This window comes from Ailuropoda melanoleuca, chromosome 7, assembly GCF_002007445.2.
Source record: "Ailuropoda melanoleuca isolate Jingjing chromosome 7, ASM200744v2, whole genome shotgun sequence".
Taxonomy (NCBI): domain Eukaryota; kingdom Metazoa; phylum Chordata; class Mammalia; order Carnivora; family Ursidae; genus Ailuropoda; species Ailuropoda melanoleuca.
The window spans coordinates 130,225,207-130,244,392 of NC_048224.1; the positions used below are offsets into that span (position 1 = coordinate 130,225,207).

The 19,186-nt window shown below is 36.1% G+C and overlaps 1 protein-coding gene across 6 annotated transcripts in view; it reads left to right on the plus strand.

Annotated features, from left to right (window-relative positions):
- The window catches only part of PCCA (propionyl-CoA carboxylase subunit alpha), a 390,617-nt gene that overhangs the window by 156,885 nt on the left and 214,546 nt on the right, over nt 1–19,186 (plus strand). For all 6 annotated transcript variants that reach the window (XR_004626797.1, XR_004626798.1, XR_004626800.1 and 3 more), the window contains 2 exons: nt 4,400–4,494; nt 7,872–8,022. Coding sequence is in view for 1 of the 6 variants with exons in the window: in XM_034665428.1 (XP_034521319.1) it covers nt 4,400–4,494; nt 7,872–8,022 (246 nt within the window). In the remaining 5 variants the exon portion in view is untranslated. The remainder of the gene's footprint in view (nt 1–4,399; nt 4,495–7,871; nt 8,023–19,186) is intronic.

Here is a 19,186-nt window from a genome sequence, read left to right on the forward strand (position 1 = left end):
AGAAAAGGATATGACACTGCAATAAATAGCTCCATTCAACAAGGTTAAAGGGGGAAAAAAAGGAGGCACACAGTATTCATTGGCTTTTACTTAGTATTTGAAAACCGCCATTTGAAGCTGAGAGATTTCATGGGAGAATTTTTTTCTTTTTTCTTTTCCTGTAATTCTTAGTGTGAGATGATGGCAGCTTGGGCTAGGATGTTGGTAGTAGAGGTCGTGAGATGTGAATGAATTCTGGATACTCGGTGAAGGTAGACCAGATTTTCTAAAAGATCAGATGTGATGTATAAGAAAAAATATAAGGCATCAAAGGTGGCTTTAGGGTTTGTGCCTGAGGAATTAGAAGACTGGGACTGTCTTTTACTGAGGTGGGAAAAACTGTGAGAGGTGCATGTTTTGGGGAGGCGATCAGGGTGTGATTTTGGAGAAATTAAAGTTGAGATACCAAAGTGTAAGTGTTGAATAGACTATTGGATATTTAAGTCTGTAACTTAGGAGAGATATTTAGGCTGCCCTTTGTGTAAGATTATACAGGCAGAATTAAATTTCCCCTTCTCTGTATTCGCCGTCTGTCATATATTTGTTAGATGACCATTGATTTTATCTTGAGTTGTCTGACTTATTGAATAGACCAAGAAGTACTTGAAGGCAGTTAGTAGGTCTCACTCATTTGTTGTTTCCAGCAACCAGGCCATTGTCTTTCACATTACTACTACTCAATAAATGTTCGTCAGATTGTGTTAAGTAATTATAGATCTGTATCAGCTTGTAGTTTATTTTCATTAGCCATGCCATATAATCTAGGTGGTAATTTTAAACATAGCTGAAAGTGTCTCCTTGTAGCTTAAATAGGTAACACAGGTGTTAGCTGTATCTGATCTATGCTTGGAAGTTTTTAAAAAAATTTTTCCCTCAATTTGCATGTATTTAATTATTTTATATGAGGTAATTTGTGTGCACAATAAAGGACATCCAATGAAAAGGGAGCATTCCTTTCACCCTTGTCTCCAAGTCCCCTGGTTTCTGTCCCTAGAAGCAGGCACTGTTATATCCTGCTGTGGACTGTGAAGTATATATGTGTACCACTTACTATTTTTTACATGGGGGCTATCACATACTGTGTCCTTTCTTATGCTGAAACTGCACTGGTGGCGGCAAGGGCACCACTCTGTGTGGTTTAAACCCATGTTTCTCAACCTGGGCACTACTGGCATTTTGTGAGTTGGATCCAGGGATGCTGAATTGCTTGCATTATGTGCACACTCTGTTATCATGAAGCTTGTTTCAGTAAGCAGTATATTTGGGAGATTTTTCCACATTGAGTACCTGCACTTTGGTAAAAGGCTATATTAAAAGTGAAAGAAAACAAAACAAGACTAATGATGGGGTGTGTCTTACTGGCTCAGTCAGTGGAGCATGCTACCCTTGATCTCCAGGTTGTGAGTTCAAGCCCCACATAGGGTATAGAGATTACTTAAAAAATAAAATCTTAAAAAACAAAAACCAAAAAAGCCTTATGAGGGATTTAAGGATTAACTTCCCTTACAGGCAGTCTTTATATTGTCTGGTCACTTAGTCTCTTCATTTATTTAGTGGAATAAATCATCGTCAAATTATTTTTGTTGAGGGATGCTTAGGTAGCTCAGTTGGTTAAGCAGCTGATCCTCCCCTCCCCTCTCCTCTATTATTTTAAAAAATTTATTTGTGAGAGTATGAGTGGGGTGGGATTGGGGGAAGAGCAGAGGGAGAGGGACAAGCAGACTCTCCACTTAGCAGGAAGCCTATGGGGGAGGGGGGGCTTGATCCCAGGACTCAGATCATGACCTGAGCCAAAGTCAGATATTTAACTGACTGAGCCACCCAGGTGCTCCAAGCAGCCGACTCTTGATTTCTGCTTGGGTCATGATTTCAGGGTTCTGGGATCAAGCTCTGGGTCAGGCTCCATGCTCAGCAGGGAGTCAGCTTGAGGATTCTCTCTCCCTCTCACTTTGCCCCTCCACCTACTTGTGTGCTCTCTCTTGCAAATAAATAAATAAATCTTTAAAAATACTATTTTTGCTGAATGCTTAGGAAATAACAAAACTTTTTAAAGAGAGAGCGCGAGAGCTGTCAAGGGGAGGGACAGTGGGAGAGAGAAACTTAAGTAGGCTCCACAGCCGCTGGGGGCTCAGTCTCACAACCCTGGAATCATGACCCAAGCCAAAATCAAGTTGGTCGTTTAACCAACTGAGCCACCCAGATGCCCCCATAACAAGATGTTTTAAAAAGAATTAGGAGACTACACAGACTTTAGGGGAAAACAAAGGTAATTCTATATATGAATCTAATATTTTACAGTTAGAAATATTTCTGAGAATTCTTGGTTGTCATGGCTTTATTTCTTGGACACACAGTCTGCTTTCACTTCTTGTCATCGAGGAAGAAAAAAAGTAGAATAAATTTAGTGTTAATGTATTTTTTTAAAATGATTTTTTTATTATATTATGTTAGTCACCTTACAGTACATCCCCGGATTCCGATGTAAAGTTCGATGCTCCATTAGTTGCGTATAACACCCAGTGTACCATGCAATACGTGCCCTCCTTACCACCCATCACCAGTCTATCATTCCCCCACCCCCCTCCCCTCGGAAGTCCTCAGTTTGTTTCTCATAGTCCATAGTCTCTCATGTTTCATTCCCCCTTCTGATTACCCCCCCTTTCTTTATCCCTTTCTTCCCCTACCGATCATCCTAGTTCTTACGTTCCATAGATGAGAGAAATCATATGATAATTGTCTTTCTCTGCTTGACTTATTTCACTTAGCATTATCTCCTCCAGTGCCGTCCATGTTGCAGCAAATGTTGAGAATTCGTTCTTTCTGATAGCTGAGTAATATTCCATTGTATATATGGACACAGCTTCTTAATCCAGTTCATCTGTTGAAGGGCATCTCGGCTCCTTCCACGATTTAGCTATTGTGGACAATGCTGCTATGAACATTGGGGTGCAATGTTAATGTATTTTTTAGGCTATACGTCATGCAGCCACCTTTGAGACTTAAAAATAAAATTCCAGCTTCTTGGCATTTCATTACTGCAGTATTTTCCTTTGCTTGGAATCATTCTTAAGGTTTAGATAGGTTTTAGTACTAAAAATCAAGTTTACATTCATATGTTAACTACTCATTTTATAGTTTACTATAACCATGATCTTTTTTGATTTTATATTTTTAGCACCGTTTAAAATATTAAGATGATACTATCTGCTGTTGATAATGCATAAGGAAAAAAAGTGACTTGCCCAGAGAAGTTGCATAGCAATTTGGAGATAAAATTATTGCTTAGCCTTTTGGCTTCTGGAATAGCTTTTACTTCTGTGAACTTAATATATGCATTCAGTAATATATATCTACTCCTTAATCGTGAAAATAGATGAATCTGTTCCTAAAAGCAAACATTCTGTGCAAAAATATTAACCAAGAGCATGTTTTAGGGTTACCAGATTTAGCTGATAAGATCCATGTTAAATTTGAATTTCATATAAACAGTGATTTTTTTTTAAATGAAAGTATGTTGCAATAATTATTTTTATTAAGATTTTTTTGTTGTTTATTTGAAATTCAAATTCACGGGTGCCAGGGTGGCTCATTTGGTTAAGCGTATGACTCTTGGTTTCAGCTTACGTAGTATCTCAGGATTGTGAGATTGAGCCCTGCGTCTGGCTTTGTGCTCAGTGGGGAGTGTGCTGGAGATTCTCTCTCTCCCCCTCTGCCCTGCCCCCCACTCACATGTGCTCTCTCTCTAAAAATAAATAAATAAATCTTTGAAATTCAAGTTCATTTGGGTGTCCTGTTATTTTATCTGGCAAATCTAGCTTTTTTCTCAGTATTAAAAATAGGAAAAATCATAGTGTTACATGTTAACCCCAGACCTTTTAGCTGTTTGTATAACAAAAATAAAGCAGAGTAAAAAAACATCCATATGTAAGTAACAGAGTAATACTGGATGTAAATAAAATAACATTTCTTGATCAACGGACATTTAGTTATGTTAAAAACAGATGTTTGTAATAATACGGTTTTCCTAAAGCACCACTGATATTTAGAATGTACATTCCCTTTATTGACACTCAGTGTCCTTCACAAAATTTGCACAATTGATGTGATATTTCACCCAGTGCATTGGAATGTAACGTGAGAATTTTTTCCTCAAGTCTTTTTAAAACATTCAGTGAGTTTCGGGGTTGTAAATAAAGTTTTCCTCTATTGACATCAACCAAAAGAGGAACATAATTGAGAGGTACGTGTGTTGTGGGAGGTTCGAGTAAAAACCAAGGGGTGTTACATGGTGAAAATGTTAATTGGGCACATACTCTATAGCTATGGCTGTATAATCTTTCAAGTGGTATTGCTCTGTCAGGTTTTAGGTGACAAGCATGGGAATGCTGTGTGGCTCAATGAAAGAGAGTGCTCAATTCAGCGAAGAAACCAGAAAGTGGTGGAGGAAGCACCAAGGTAAGAGTTTTTCTTAACATTCATAATAGATTGATTTTGTTTATAGTTCTTTCCCATTTTATTGGCTAAAATTGCTCCAATAGCAATTCGGTGGAATTGTTATGATAGAGTCTATTAGTGTATATTTTTATAATTAAGAATTTGCCGCTCAGTCTCCCTCAGTACTTCTGTGCATGACACGTGAGTGAATACTTGGAGGAAAAAAAAGGTGGGTTTTGTTAGAGGAGAGAGTTAGGTGGATAGTCAACTATGGCTTCCATGAACTTCTAGGTAATAGAGACCCTGCTGGTGTTTCTGGTCTTGTGGAATGTCTGGGGATCCATGCCTTCTAGGATCTTCTGTTGGTGAAGGTTTCATAAAGTTGATCCTGAAGTTTTGAATTTATCCTACCATCAAAAGGCTTCTGGAGCATGGTTTTTGGAAATTCCTTGATTTATCAGAACTATTTTGGGTCCTTCTCCAAGTTACCTTTAGATGTGTTTAGTGTAGCAATTTCATGGAACTTCAATTCTGCTTTGATGCTAGGTTGGTCTTTGTATATATTCTAGTTGTCTCTGCATCCTTAAAAATCCCCCAGTTGAGTCTGCATTGTCATTTTTACATAATCAGGCAATGAGGAGTATAGCCGGTTGTGACTTAGTCATAGCCAGTGTGCCTTGATATGTATGTATAGTTTCTATAAAGAGTAGGTGTGAATATGAGTGAATTTTTAATTATAGGGTAATGGCACAAAGCAAGTCCTGCTTTAATTATATTAGGTTTTAAACATATAGTATGGTGTGGTAGTTTTAAGACATGGTTCCCAAGTTTTTTCCGCTTCTTTTGTTGGCAGAGGTAGGGATCTTTGTACCTTCCCCTTGATTCTGTGCTCTGAGAATAGGCTGCATAGAAGTGATGCTGTGTGCAGGCTTTAGGAAACAGCTTGCATTTCCTGCCTCTTGGGACACTTAATGTAAAACCAGCCACCATGCTGTGAAGAACAGCCTACTGCAGCCTACGGGCATGACCCTATCTCATGGCCCAGCACCAGGAAGTAAGAGGGAAGGAAGAAGAAAAAGCACAAAGGAATGTTCTACCTGTATGTTTAAGGAAGGGCCCCAGAACCTACTAGTGCTGATTGCTTGTTGGTGATCTGAAGTCAGGGACTTTGCTAGGGAAGTTGGGAAATGTCTTTTTTAAATCAAGTAACCATGTGCTCTGCTAAAATTCTAGTTGTGTGGAGGAAGGGCACAAGGTTGCTGGTAGAACAGTGATAGTCTCTGACACACCACTTTTACAGTTTTGTGTTTTCTTCTTATTGCTTCCAATATAATTAACTTTTTCTTTTTATTTAAAACCCTTTCAGGTTTTACCTGGGATAAAAATCCTTCACAAACTAGGAACCTTGAACCATTATTTTTGTTTCTCTCTCTTTCACTAGAAATGTAAGTTTTTTTCATAGGAACTCAGCTGTTAATTGAGAGAAAAAGAGGAAAATTTAAAGCAGTAGGAACAAAAACAACAAAAAATGAACCCCCAAATGAGAACTGGTCATTAATAGTGATTTGATAGGTGTTTATATATTATTATTTGTAAAATCTCAAATGAATGGAATATTCAGTTTTCAGTTTCTAGAATGTGAATTTACTGCTGTGTTTTGAATGCAGTGATGAGGTTGCTTACAGCTCTGAGTGTTACTAGCAGAGTTTATGACAAGAACAAGGACAAGATCAGACAGGACAAAAATAGTTTTACTCCACAGTCTGAAATTCTCCAAATGTTATGATGTTAATTTTGGGGTTTTTTTTTTTTTTTGTATTAATTTTGTCGGCTAGGTACCATTGAAGTGTCATCTATGCCTGTATTCATTAGGTTAATGCAGAACTGTTGTTTATAATAGGTAAATAAGATTCAGAATATCTAAGTTCAGTGATTACTCCTAGCCATCAAAAAGGAGACATTAGGAGGTACACTTCCCACTGGTGAAGTATTCTTGCCTCCGCTGCCCCCAGTCCAACCTGAAGTCTATTCAGGGTTCTAAATCTAACCAACAGTTTATGAGAAATAGAAATACAATGCGGATGTTAAGATGCTGTGCAACTCTGGGGTTGAACCCAGACTGTGAGAAATGAGAGGAAAATGTGCAGATCCTTGTCGTAAAAAAAGGGAAGAGAACGTTACAAGTTAAAAGAACTGTAAAGATGTAAAAATAAATAAGTGAATGGAGTGGCTGGACCTTATTTGAATTCTGATTCAAAGATATTACCTGAAAAAAATTGAAATAATCAGGGAGATTTGAATACCATCTGGATACTAAATGCTATTAAGAAGTTCTTATTAATGTTTTAAGTGTGATTATGTTAAAAATCTTCTAGAAACAGATATGGAAGTTTCTGTAGATGAAATGATATCTAATTTGGGATTTGATTTAAAATAAAATTTGTAAAAAAATAAAAATAAAATGGGTGGGCCTGGTAGAAAAGTAGACATGCAATATAGACAAAACAAGACCGGCTGTGTATTAATAATTGTTCCACATAGGAAACAGGTGCATAGAAGTCCATTATGCTCTTCCATAATAAAAACTCTATAAAAGTCACCTAAATCTTGATCCATAAATTTTAATCCACAAAAAGTAGTGAATGTTCTATTTCTTAGAGCCTTTCTTGCCTAGAAGCAAAAGACATGAAAATACACAAATATTCTTTTTTTTTTTTAGGGTTTATCGAAAACATTTAAGCTTTACTTGCCTGCTGGAGGGTAATTTTGGTATTGCGAAATAAAAGTTTTGAGGATTTATTAGACTTATAGTCAATTCTTGTTATTTGTGGTAGCTGTGTTTCACAGAGTCACTGTGAACACTGAGTTAGTGAATACGTAGGGGAAGTACAGAGTTAGGCTCTGTGAGCCTCTAGTCAGGACATTTTAATACGTAACCTTGATGAAAATATCTTGACATAACCTTGTTTTATGTGTGTTTCTGTTGAAAGCCACCATACTTAATGCATGTCGTTGATTCGTTAATATTGAACTCCCAGTCCTGGTCAGGACTTGCCTGAAGGAAGCTCATCCAACACACACGTGTTCTCCCTAAGGCACATCTCCCACTTTTAGCTTAGGGAAGTTCTGACTATATATGTTAAGTTTTGAAACAACTGCTTGTGCTAAAATTGATGGAAATTGCACTATAATGTGGGAAGTTCACGTTAGTTTTATAAAAATCTGAAGCTGACTTATTTAAACATGTTAGGCATAATAATACAAAAAACTTGTATTATAAACATGTCTTAAATTGATACAGATGATCACATCTGAGTAAACTTTAAGAACATTTTTATATGGTGCACGCACAAGATGACTTTTGTTCAAAATGTTGATTACTGTTTCTGTATTTGTAGCATTTTTCTGGATTCAAAAACTCGAAGAGCAATGGGAGAACAAGCTGTAGCTCTTGCCAAAGCAGTGAAGTATTCCTCTGCTGGAACCGTGGAATTCCTTGTGGACTCAAAGAAGAATTTTTATTTCTTAGAAATGAATACAAGACTCCAGGTAACTCCGTTTTTCATTCCTCCCCGTGCCTCTAGACTTTACCCATTGTCTTCCACTCCTTTTTGTTTTTAGGAAAGTTAAAAGCCAATTTCATAAAGTGTTAAGTAAGATTTCATTTTTATGCTTGTGCTAGGACATCTGTTGGGAATGACGGATGAGTATCAGGTTAATTTAATGGTCAGTGTCTAGCCCTTCTGCCTCATTACTGTTAATACTCCATATTGGAAATTCCACTTTGGTTCTTTTCGAATCTCTCTTGATGGCTTTTCTTAGGGTTCATGTGCTGTTAAGAGAATTACTGTTAGATGTGATAACAGAAAGGGATTCAGTGCTTACAAATCTTTGAAAGGGATGGAGGAAGGAAGAGTACCTAGAGTAACTTTCAGGAATGACACTCAGAACCATACCACTCAGCCTGGCTTCTAGACAACTGCCGCATCTGCCACTGGGATGAGGTTGAGAAGTCGAGCAGCTACTCTGGAACTGTTGACTTAGGGATATGCTGCCTCTCTTCCAACCAAGGTCTCTGGAGGACTAGTGGCTTTCCTTCCTTCTTCCCTTTTCCTTTTTTTTAAGTTGTAAACTAAAATACACATACAGAAAAGTACATAAAACACAAATAGGTAGTTGAAAAAATTATTATAGCAAAAATCCATGTAAGCATCAAGTGGATCTAGAAGTCCCAAAATGCCAGCACTTCTTACCACCCCACCCCTCACCAACTTCTTCTCCAAGTATTCCTCATCCACCCAGATGTTTACAGTTCTGACTAATTCTAAACATTTGCTTGCATTTCTGTATCATTTTTCCTTTTAATTATGCACACCTAAGCAATATATAATAAATTGTGCCTGTTTTTTAAACTTCAAATCAGTGGGATCAATATGCAATTTTCTATACCTTGCTTCTTTTTTCAGTATTATGCTTATAACAATTACACTGTGGGGCTGGTTTTCATTTATTATGGCAGAATTTATGGTATCTAGATGCATTTGAAACCAGTATTATAAATATTTGTAGAGTTTGTATAAGTATTAACCTTAGTTGTTGTAGCTCAAAACTTATGATACTTGTGTTTGAGATCACTTTTTTAGCCTATAATTTATTGGTGTGACTATCTGCAGGAGTGACAGAATTTTGCCTTTTAGGGATTGATTTGATTTTGATTAAAAATATGTTTTTATAACAAAGTATATCTAATTAGATAATTAGCTGGGAAATCATGTTTTTGATTGAAACAGAGACTTTCTTATACCATGTTGGGAACACTAGTTTGTAATATGATTCAGAAGGCAATTGAAAGTGACTACAAGACATTTTTATTTCATTCTAGACAAAAGAGCTACTAGATTGTTCAGTTAGGGTACTTATCAGAATTTACAGAATTAATAACCAGTGCTGTCTTTAGGACACTTTATTACTATGTTCGTGTGTGTGTGTGTGTGTTGTTTCTGGCTCATTTATCTCAACTCATAACTTTTTCTGGGTTTGTCCCATTGTAGCTTTTGGTATAAGACCTCTGGAAGTTGGTATTTATATCAAATAATGCTATGCATTTGGTCAAAATCTTCAGGTACTTAGGTTTACGTTTTATATCTTGGATGGCTTGTCAGCATAGAACATTACTATAGAACATAACTATACTCTCAAAAAGAAGTATAAATGAATTTAAAGAAAAAATTAATTTCATGAAGATATCATTTTATTATATCTGCTAGTACCTAGTTTCATGCTGTTTACTATCAGACTTGGATTCATTTGTGTCTCCCATTTAATGTTTTAATATTTCTTTACTGTGCATTTACTTCCAGTGACCATAATCCTGTCAGTTACCAGATAAATTAATTTTGGTGTTCTAGAAGCATCTGTGTGTTGGAGGGATATTTGGTGGTAGAGGCTGTGACTGAATGGGAGCATGATTAAAGAACCTTGGATTTCATTGTATTCAGAAAGCCATTCTTAGATATTTCAAAGACTTCTTTCTGATATTTAAACAATTCAAATGTTCTTTTAATAGTAGAGTTTCTTTTTCAAATTTCTTTACTAACCTTAAATTATAATACTTAAGGCACATTTGCCAAATTCTTCATCTTCTAAGATATATGTTATCTCTAATTAGTGTTTCATTTGAGCCTGGAGAGCTATAATTTTCTGTGTTCTTTTTTTGTTTTTTCCTTTCTTGAAATATCTTGATTGAACTGTCACTTTTTCCAGCTTCAGAAGTTATGCACTTTTTTCTGGTAACAGAAATGTGAGTAGTAGCATCTTTGCTTGATTTTTTTTTTTTTTAACAGCGAAATTTGAAATAAATACAGTTTCTCCTTAAAGAGATATAACACTGAGAATGTCACCAGGTTTGGTGCGTAGATACTTGGTTCAATTGACTGGTTTTATTCTCAGCATGGTTAAAATTTATTTATCAGAATTATCTGTGCTGTCCTTGTATATGTTTGTTTGATTGTGTTCACAGTTGTTAGTTAGCGGTTTCTTAATGATAAAATTTGAGTGCTCCTGCCTTACATGTCCCTTTTCATTGCGTCCTTCATCTTTCCTCAGAGTCCTTTTTCCTGCCAGTGCCATTCTCCATGTACTAGTTAGGAGAGACTCCTTTCTTTCTTGAGTATGTCATTCAGTTTGACCTCTGTGTGCCTTTATACATTACTTCTTTTGTTCAAAATGGTCTCTTCATTTTCTGTAGTAGGAGCTCACATACGTATCCACCCACAGATACATACCTGTATATCTATCACTGTTTCCTTCTTTCTACTTATGAAAGGTGGTTAGGGAGTTGGAGAAATAAAATACTCTACCAAAAACCATAATTTTGTTAAAATGCTATTTTAATTAACTAAATTATATGTAATTTTGCTTGAATAATTTTAGTTTCTTATTGAATGGTAAAACCAAGAATTGGCAATATTTGGAAAAAAAAAAAGAAAAGAAAGAACAGAAAAAAATTCCAAATGGTTCAAAGTAGTATACAACAGAAAAGTGTAACTCTCTGTACCGTGTTTTTATCACAACCATTTGATTTTCCTCTGGAGGCAACCTTTGTTTTACTTAACAGTGTATCTTTGGTAGTGTTCCATATTTAACTGAAAACATTATCTTTTTCATTTTTATGATTTTTAATACTCAGTTGTAGATGAAATCCTGTAATTTCACCGGTTTCCTGTTGGTAGTTTTCCTAGTATTTTGCTATCACAAATATTGGCACTTATGAATGACCCTTTATATCATCATTGTGCACATGTGGAAGAAGAATTTCTGGGGAAATATGCATTTTAATAGTTAAGTATTATCAGTGTCTTTTGTTCCCTGGTCAAAAGGATCTTTGACTTTCGGTCTTTTTCTGATAGTGAAAAATAGTATATCATTTTCATTTTCCTTATTATGAGTGAGGTTTAATTTTTCTTCATAGATTAACATTTCATTTTCTTTGAATTGACTGTTAACTCCTTTGCCCTTTGGGTTTTCTTTTTTTTTTTTTTTTTAAAGATTTTATTTATTTATGCGACAGAGATAGAGATAGCCAGCGAGAGAGGGAACACAAGCAGGGGGAGTGGGAGGAAGAAGCAGGCTCATAGCAGAGGAGCCCGATGTGGGGCTCGATCCCATAACGCCAGGATCACGCCCTGAGCCAAAGGCAGACGCTTTAACCGCCATGCCATCCAGGCGCCCCATGGGTTTTCTTATTAGAGGTGTCCTTTATTATTATTTTTTAAGCAATTAGTCATTTGTGATATCATGAAGAAGCAATGCTCCATGAATATTTTTCACATTTCTACAGAGCGAGGGCTTTCTAACCAAAGACCTTTGGCATAGAGATTGAAGGATAGCAACTTTAAGATAGAGAGTGCTAGAGAGAAAGTTATTTTTCCTCAGAGCCATTTGTTGACATTCTTCTTCTCTCCTCAGAAAGATAGGTGTAAATTCAAGAGCCAAGTTTGTGTGCACTTGCGTGCCCCCCGCCCCCCCCAGTAGAGGAAGGGCAGATAAGGCAGCAACTCTTATATAAGCTCTGAGTTTAATAGTGTTGGGCTTCCTCTCCTGTGCTACTTACCCCTCTGCATTCACAGGGAATTACATTGCCTTTATCACATTGCCCCATATGGGAATGAGGTGTGGGGAATAATGTTAAGACATTCTGTGAGTAAGTAATTGGTTTCTTCTCCCATCCACAAACTGTTTCCTGGTAAGATCATCAAATAAATGTAGATTTAAAAAAAAACCAAACCCAGATGTGATTTTTTTTTTCACCTCTTGCCTTTTTGACTTTGTATATTGTTTTTTTCTTTCTGTTTAGAAATTTTTTGTTTTTAAATCTTACAGTTGAATTTTAAATCTCTTATTTCTGGTGTTAGAACATAATTAGGCTTTTCCTACTCATTCATAAATTAAACATTTTTCTTTCATGTTTTCTTTTAGTACTTATTTCATTATTCCTGGTGAAATTTTCATTCCATCTGGAATTTGATTTGATTTTTTAAATTAAAAAATGGCTACCTGACTGTCACAGCCATTATTGAATCATCATTCTTTTATGTGGTAATTAGAAGTCACCTTAATTATATCCTGAATTCTCATATGTATGCAGATCTGTTTATTTGACTGTTTTCTTTTTTTTAACCTGTTTAATCATGTGCTATTTCGATGTTATGTCTCTGTATTATAACACAGCATCCAGAAGGACTGTTCCTTTCTCGTTACTCTTATTTTTCCATATGATGTTTTAGAATTAGGTTATTTCATTTATATTTAACCAAAGAAAAAGATTAAAATGATGAAATTGCTGAAGTATTAGATAAATGTTTCTAATTTTCCAGAGATATTAATTCCTTAAAAGATGTTCTTAATAATAAGAAAAATGGTATTAAAACCATTTATATTTTTGTCATATTTCTTAATACACCAATTTGAGAGAATGTATTGTTTCCCTTTTACAAAAATGAATGGAGGGGCTCCTGGGTGGCTCAGTTGTTAAGCGTCTGCCTTCGGCTCAGGGCGTGATCCCGGCGTTCCGGGATCGAGCCCCATGTCAGGCTTCTCCACTGGAGGCCTGCTTCTTCCTCTCCCACTCTCCCTGCTTGTGTTCCCTCTCTTGCTGGCTGTCTCTATTTCTGTCAAATGAATAAATAAAATCTTAAAAAAAATGTACAAAAATGAATGGAAATTGGCATATTTATATTTTATCCTGCTGTCTTTCCTCCTAACTCTTCATTTTTACTATTTTTATTATTAGTTTTATATTATTGTAACATGACTTTTCTTTAGGCATGGCTCTTTTAGTGTTTTCCCGTTTTGTATTTTAAACTGTTTTCATGGTCACCATTTGCATCTTACCATAGCTTTGTGATTAATCAGTTCTTCATTTTGATTCATCTTGTGGTTAGATGGTTCTTCTGTTTCTTTTTAAAATCAAGAGCTATTTTTGAGAGGTATCCATGGGTACTGTATCTTCTGAGTTCTTAGATGGGTGATAAGATTATCTTTGTAACTGTTGAGTTTTCACCTGTGTATAAAATCATGGGGTTTGATACAGCTGAATTAGCATGTTCCTGGCTTTTTGATCCAATAGCAACCCTTGAGTAACTACCAAAACCCACCAAAAAGAAAGAAACAGAAAAAGGAGAAATGAGAAATCACTTGGAAGAGGGAAGGCTCTTTAAAGTGGTATGTGTGGGGAACTGCAGCTTTGGGCAGGGAACAGCCACCGCTGCTAGGGAGGGAAAGGGAGGAGGACAGCTCTTGCTTGTCCTCTGCCTTTGTTTAGGGACAATTATTGCCTCCCTCTCACAGGGCAGCCTAGTATTGATGGCTCTGACCAATTTTAATTAATTTAGTTGATTCTTTTAATATTTTTATATCTTTTTAAGCAATACATGTATATAGATCTTGATTTTCCATTTTCTTCTGTCAGTGTCCCACCTTGCCACACCCACTGCACAGATACACGCTTCCCATCTTCCTACTACCACTCTGTCATGATTTGGGTTAGCTCAGTATTTGGGATTTTATTATGATCACAGTGTGAACACTATTCACAGCAGTCCTGTTGTCACCTAAGATTACTTTCACTTTCCTGCACCATTTTTTCTCTACCACTAAAAATTATCTTTGCTTAGTTTTCAGTGTGCCTATCACAGATTTATCCACAAACATGTCCCATGTTTGAATATATTCAGGCACATTGAATTTTCTTTTTTTCTTTTTTTAAGATTTTATTTATTTGACAGAGAGAGAGACCGCCAGTGAGAGAGGGAACACAAGCAGGGGGAGTGGGAGAGGAAGAAGCAGGCTCCTAGCAGAGGAGCCCGATGTGGGGCTCGATCCCAGAACGCTGGGATCATGCTCTGAGCCGAAGGCAGACGCTTAACGACTTAGCCACCCAGGCGCCCCCACATTGAGTTTTCTGTCAATTTCATCTTTTTGTAGAAATATTTGGCTTCTTTTAACCTTCTGTAGTCTATACTGGTTTCCTTCTACATTTGTATTTTAGCTTTTTTAGCTGAGATTTCCTTGCTGTGTCCTGAAGATTCCTTATACTTCTCTTTTTTGGATCCCTTTTCTCCTAGATTTTTGTCATAAACACTGCGGTTTATTCCTTTTCCTGGAATATGTCTTTAAGTAACTTCCTGAGAACGAGTGCCCAAGAGCTAAATTATATGAGAATTTACATGAGTACAGATGACTCTGTATTAACTTATTGGGGAAAGAACCCAATAGTTTTTCTTGTGGTATAATTTGCAAATTGTAACATGCATCCATTTTTTTTTTAAAGATTTTATTTATTTATGCGGCAGAGATAGAGACAGCCAGCGAGAGAGGGAGCACAAGCAGGGGGAGTGGGAGAGGAAGAAGCAGGCTCATAGCGGAGGAACCTGATATGGGGCTCGATCCCATAATGCCGGGATCACGCCCTGAGCTGAAGGCAGACGCTTAACCGCCGTGCCACCCAGGCGCCCCAATATGCATCCATTTTATTTATCTATTTATTTAGCTAGCTTTGGTTGAATCTCCTTCCTTCCTTCCTTCCTTCCTTCCTTCCTTCCTTCCTTCCTTCCTTCCTTTTTTTTAAAGATTTATTAGAGAGCGAGAGCAAGGGAGCAGGAGGAGAGGGGGACAGAGAATCTCAAGCGGACTCCCTGCTGAGCACAGGGCCTGACTGGGGGGTGGGGGTGGGGCTTGACCCCAGGACCTTGAGATCATGACCTGAGCTGAAATCAGGAGCCAGACACTCAACTGAGTCACCCAGACACTGCACATTCATCCATTTTAAGTATACAAATGCAATAGACTGGATGTTTGTGTTCCTCCCAAACTTGTATGTTTAAACATAACTTCCAAGGTTATGGTATTTGGAGGTGGGGCTTTGGGGAGGTGATTACGTTATGAGGATGGAACCCTCACGAGTGGAATTTGTGACCTCATAAAAAAATACCCCAGAGAGAAACCTTACCCCATCTGTTCCATGATGAGTGAGTGAGAAGACTGCCATCTATGAACTAGGAAGTGACTCCCACAAGACATTGAATTGGCTGGGACCTTGATCTTGGATTTCCCAGCCTGAGTACTGCAAGAAATAAATTTCTGTTTTTTATAAGCCACCCAGTCTTTATTATTCTGTTCTATCAGCCCAAATGGAAGGAGATAATAAGTCAATGAATTTTAATAAATATACAGAGTTGTGCTAACAGCAGAGTTACAGAATAGAATAATTGCATCACTCCATGAAGACACCTGAGCACATTAATAGTCCTTCCCTTTTTACATCTCCACTCCCAGGCAACTGTTAATTTACTTTGTTTTTATAGTTTTTATATTGGCCTTTTCTGGGCATTCTGTATATATGAAATCAAACAATGTGTAGTCGTTTGTGTCTGAGTTCTTAGCTTAATGTTTTTGCGGTTTATTTATGCTGTATGTACAGTAGTCCGTTCCTTTTTTTGTTGCTGAATAGAATTCCATTGTGTGGATATCGTATATTTTATTTACCTGCTTACAAGTTGGTGGATATCTGAATTGTTTCTACTTTTTGCCTGTTAGGAATAATGCTGCTGTAAAGATTTACATATAAGTCTTTGGACAAATTGTTTCATTTCTCTGGGGTAGATACTTGGAGTGGGATGGTTGGTTGTGTGGTAAATTATGGAACTGTCAAACTGTTTTCCCAGTTGATGCATTGTTTTATGTTTCCATGAATAAGGTATAAGAGTTCCAGTTTCTCCACATTTCTGTATCCTCATCTGTATGGCCATTCTTTTTTATTGCCTTTTTATGATAGCCATTCTAGTGGATAGGAAGTGCTATCTCATTGTGGTTTTAATTTGCATTTCCCTAATGCTTAGTGATATCAGATCTCTCTTTATGTGCTTGCTGGTCAGTCATGTATCTCCTTTGGTTGCAGTGTCTAATCCAATCCTTTGCCTAATTTTGAATTGGTTTATCATCTTATTGAGCTTTAAGAATTCTTTATACATTCTTGATACAGATATGGGATGTGTAGATATTTTCTCCCAACCTGTGGCTTGTCTGCTTTCTTAATGGCATCCTTTGAAGCACGAAAGTTTTTATTGATAAAGCCCAATTTACCATTTTTTTCCCGTTTATGGATTGTGCATTTGGTGTCATACCTCAGAAATCTTTGTCTACCCTAAGGTCACAAAGACCTTCTCCTAATTTTTCTTCTAGAATTTTGAGTATAGAATTCTGGATTGGAAATAACTTTCTGTTAGCATTTTGAAGGCCATTTTTTTTTGCGTTCTTTTAGTTTTATCTTTTGATATTGAGATGTGTTCTGATTCATGATCATTTGTTTAAAGTTTTTTTTTCCATCTAGAAATTTGTAAGATCGTATCTTTGTCTCTAGTTGTGGCCAAAACTGCTAGTGGTCTACCAATTACTAATAAGGAAAAATAGCTTTTGTCTTTTAGTTTATTAACATTATAACCTCTTTTAATACTTTTGCTTTACATTCCTGGAATAAATTTTAATTAGAAATAATGATTTTCCTTTGTTATTTTACTGGATTTGTGTGCTAATATGATGTCCAGTTTTTACTTTTTAAAATACTGTCTTTACCAGATTTGAGTAATTAAGTTATATGTATTTTTTGAAACTATGGGAATATTATATAGGTAATAATAGGCATTATCTGTTCCTTAAATATTAAAAATCAGATGGGAATCCATTTGTACTGGTATCTTTCTCAGTTGTAAGTCTTTAAACATTGTTCTCATCCCTTCTGTGGTAGACTTTCAGTATTTTTTGAGGTAATACAAATCAAGGTTTCAAAGGTTATTGATTGCTTTATTCTTATTCCTCCAGATTTCTTTCTTTTTTAGTTAGATCTATTTGATTTAAAGATACATGAAGTTTTTCATCATAATTTTAAGAAATAAGTTTTATTTTTTAGAGCAATTTTAGGTTTATAGAAAAATGAGCAATAAGTACAAAGCGTTTCCATATACCCCTTTATTCATCCACTCTCAATTCCCCCAATTAGTAACCTGTTGTTTTAGTATGGTATATTCATCACAATTGATGAAAGTGTAAATGTTGATGTAATTGTTGATACATTGTTTCAAATGTTGATACATTGTTATTAGCTAAAGTCCATAGTTTACATTAGGGTTCACTCTTGGTGTTGTACATCCTGTGGGTTTTGACAAATGTATAATGACCTGTATCCACCATTAGGTATCCTGTAGAGTATTTTCACTGCTCTAAAAATTCTTGCATTCAAGACCTCTTTGCATTTTTTTCCTTGGCTCTTTCCCTCTTTCTTATTTCTTTCCTTTTGTCCCTTTTCCTTTCTTCCTTCTTTTTCTTCTTCCCTCCGTGTGTCTGTTTTTTTGACACATGGTAATCTTCAAACATACAACAGTACTAAGAGTAGCAAGAGTGGTATGGGAAAGTCCCATGAATCTGTAACCTAGCTTCGTGTTTACGTTGCGATATTGTTTTATGTATAGCTTCTTTTCCTTGCTTTTGCCACTTTTAGCTGGAATATTTTAACAAAAATTTCAGACATTACGTAATTTCGTCTATTACTACTTCAGTTGTACATCTGCATTCATTATACAGGTTTTCCTTGCATTTTAAATAATGTTCACTTTGCATATTTATAAAATAATTTGATAGTATAGGTTTATGACTGTTCTACATGAATTGTATGCCTTTTATTATTACATAGTATCTTTGCCTTGTTCAAAGTTTTTAATTTTAAATTCCACCTTGACTCCTATCATGTTGCATCACCTTTTTGCTTTATTTGCCTGTTTTATTTCAAAGTCTTCTTTATCATGTGTTTTGTGTTTTGTAAAGTTTAACTAAAAAAACCCAATCTGACACTCTTTCTTTTAGTATGAAAATTTAGTCCTTCTAATTTTAAATACCTGATTTTATTTCATCTTTATTTGTATTTCAGTGTTCCTTTTTTTCTGTTTTCCCCTTTTTAATTTGTTGCTTGAATTAAATTGCTAATTATTCTTGTTTCCTATTGGTAGATTGGAAATTCTCTTGTCCTTTAACATTTTATTTATGTTCATCTTCCTTTTTAGACTGGCATTTTATTCATTAATACCTGTGAAGAGGATATAACTGATTGCCCCACCTTTGCAACACTGAAGATTCTCTGAGATAATCTCATACCTCTAGGCTATATTTGCTTTTCCCTTGTAGTTGATCTCCTCTGTTTCCAGACTTGCTTTTAGCCTTTGCATTCACAGGTTTCTCATTTCTGTATTTTCTCTGTCTTTCCCTTCTTTGAGATTTCTGCCTTAGTTCATTGGTTTCATTAGGGCATTTTTTCATGAAGTTTTCTCAGCTGGAATTTATAGATGCTGTGCTCGGAAAGCCACATCCTCAAATATATTTCTTTAGCCTGAAGGGGAATGGTATTTTGAGTCTAGGGTTCTTGGGCTTCTGTTCTTCTCTTTCAGTAGTTGATACTGTCTGCTGTTTTCTGGTTTCTAGCATTAAGTCGGAGGTCATTCTGATTTGTCTTCCATTATTTGTAATGTATTCTTGCTGTCTAAAAGGTGGCCCAGTTTCCTCTGGATCATTGGAACTCGGGGATTTTTTTGTCTCCACCAGGACATGCCTAGGTGTGTGTTTATGGCCATAAATTCTGCCTTTTACTTTGGGTGTTCTTTGAAGCGTC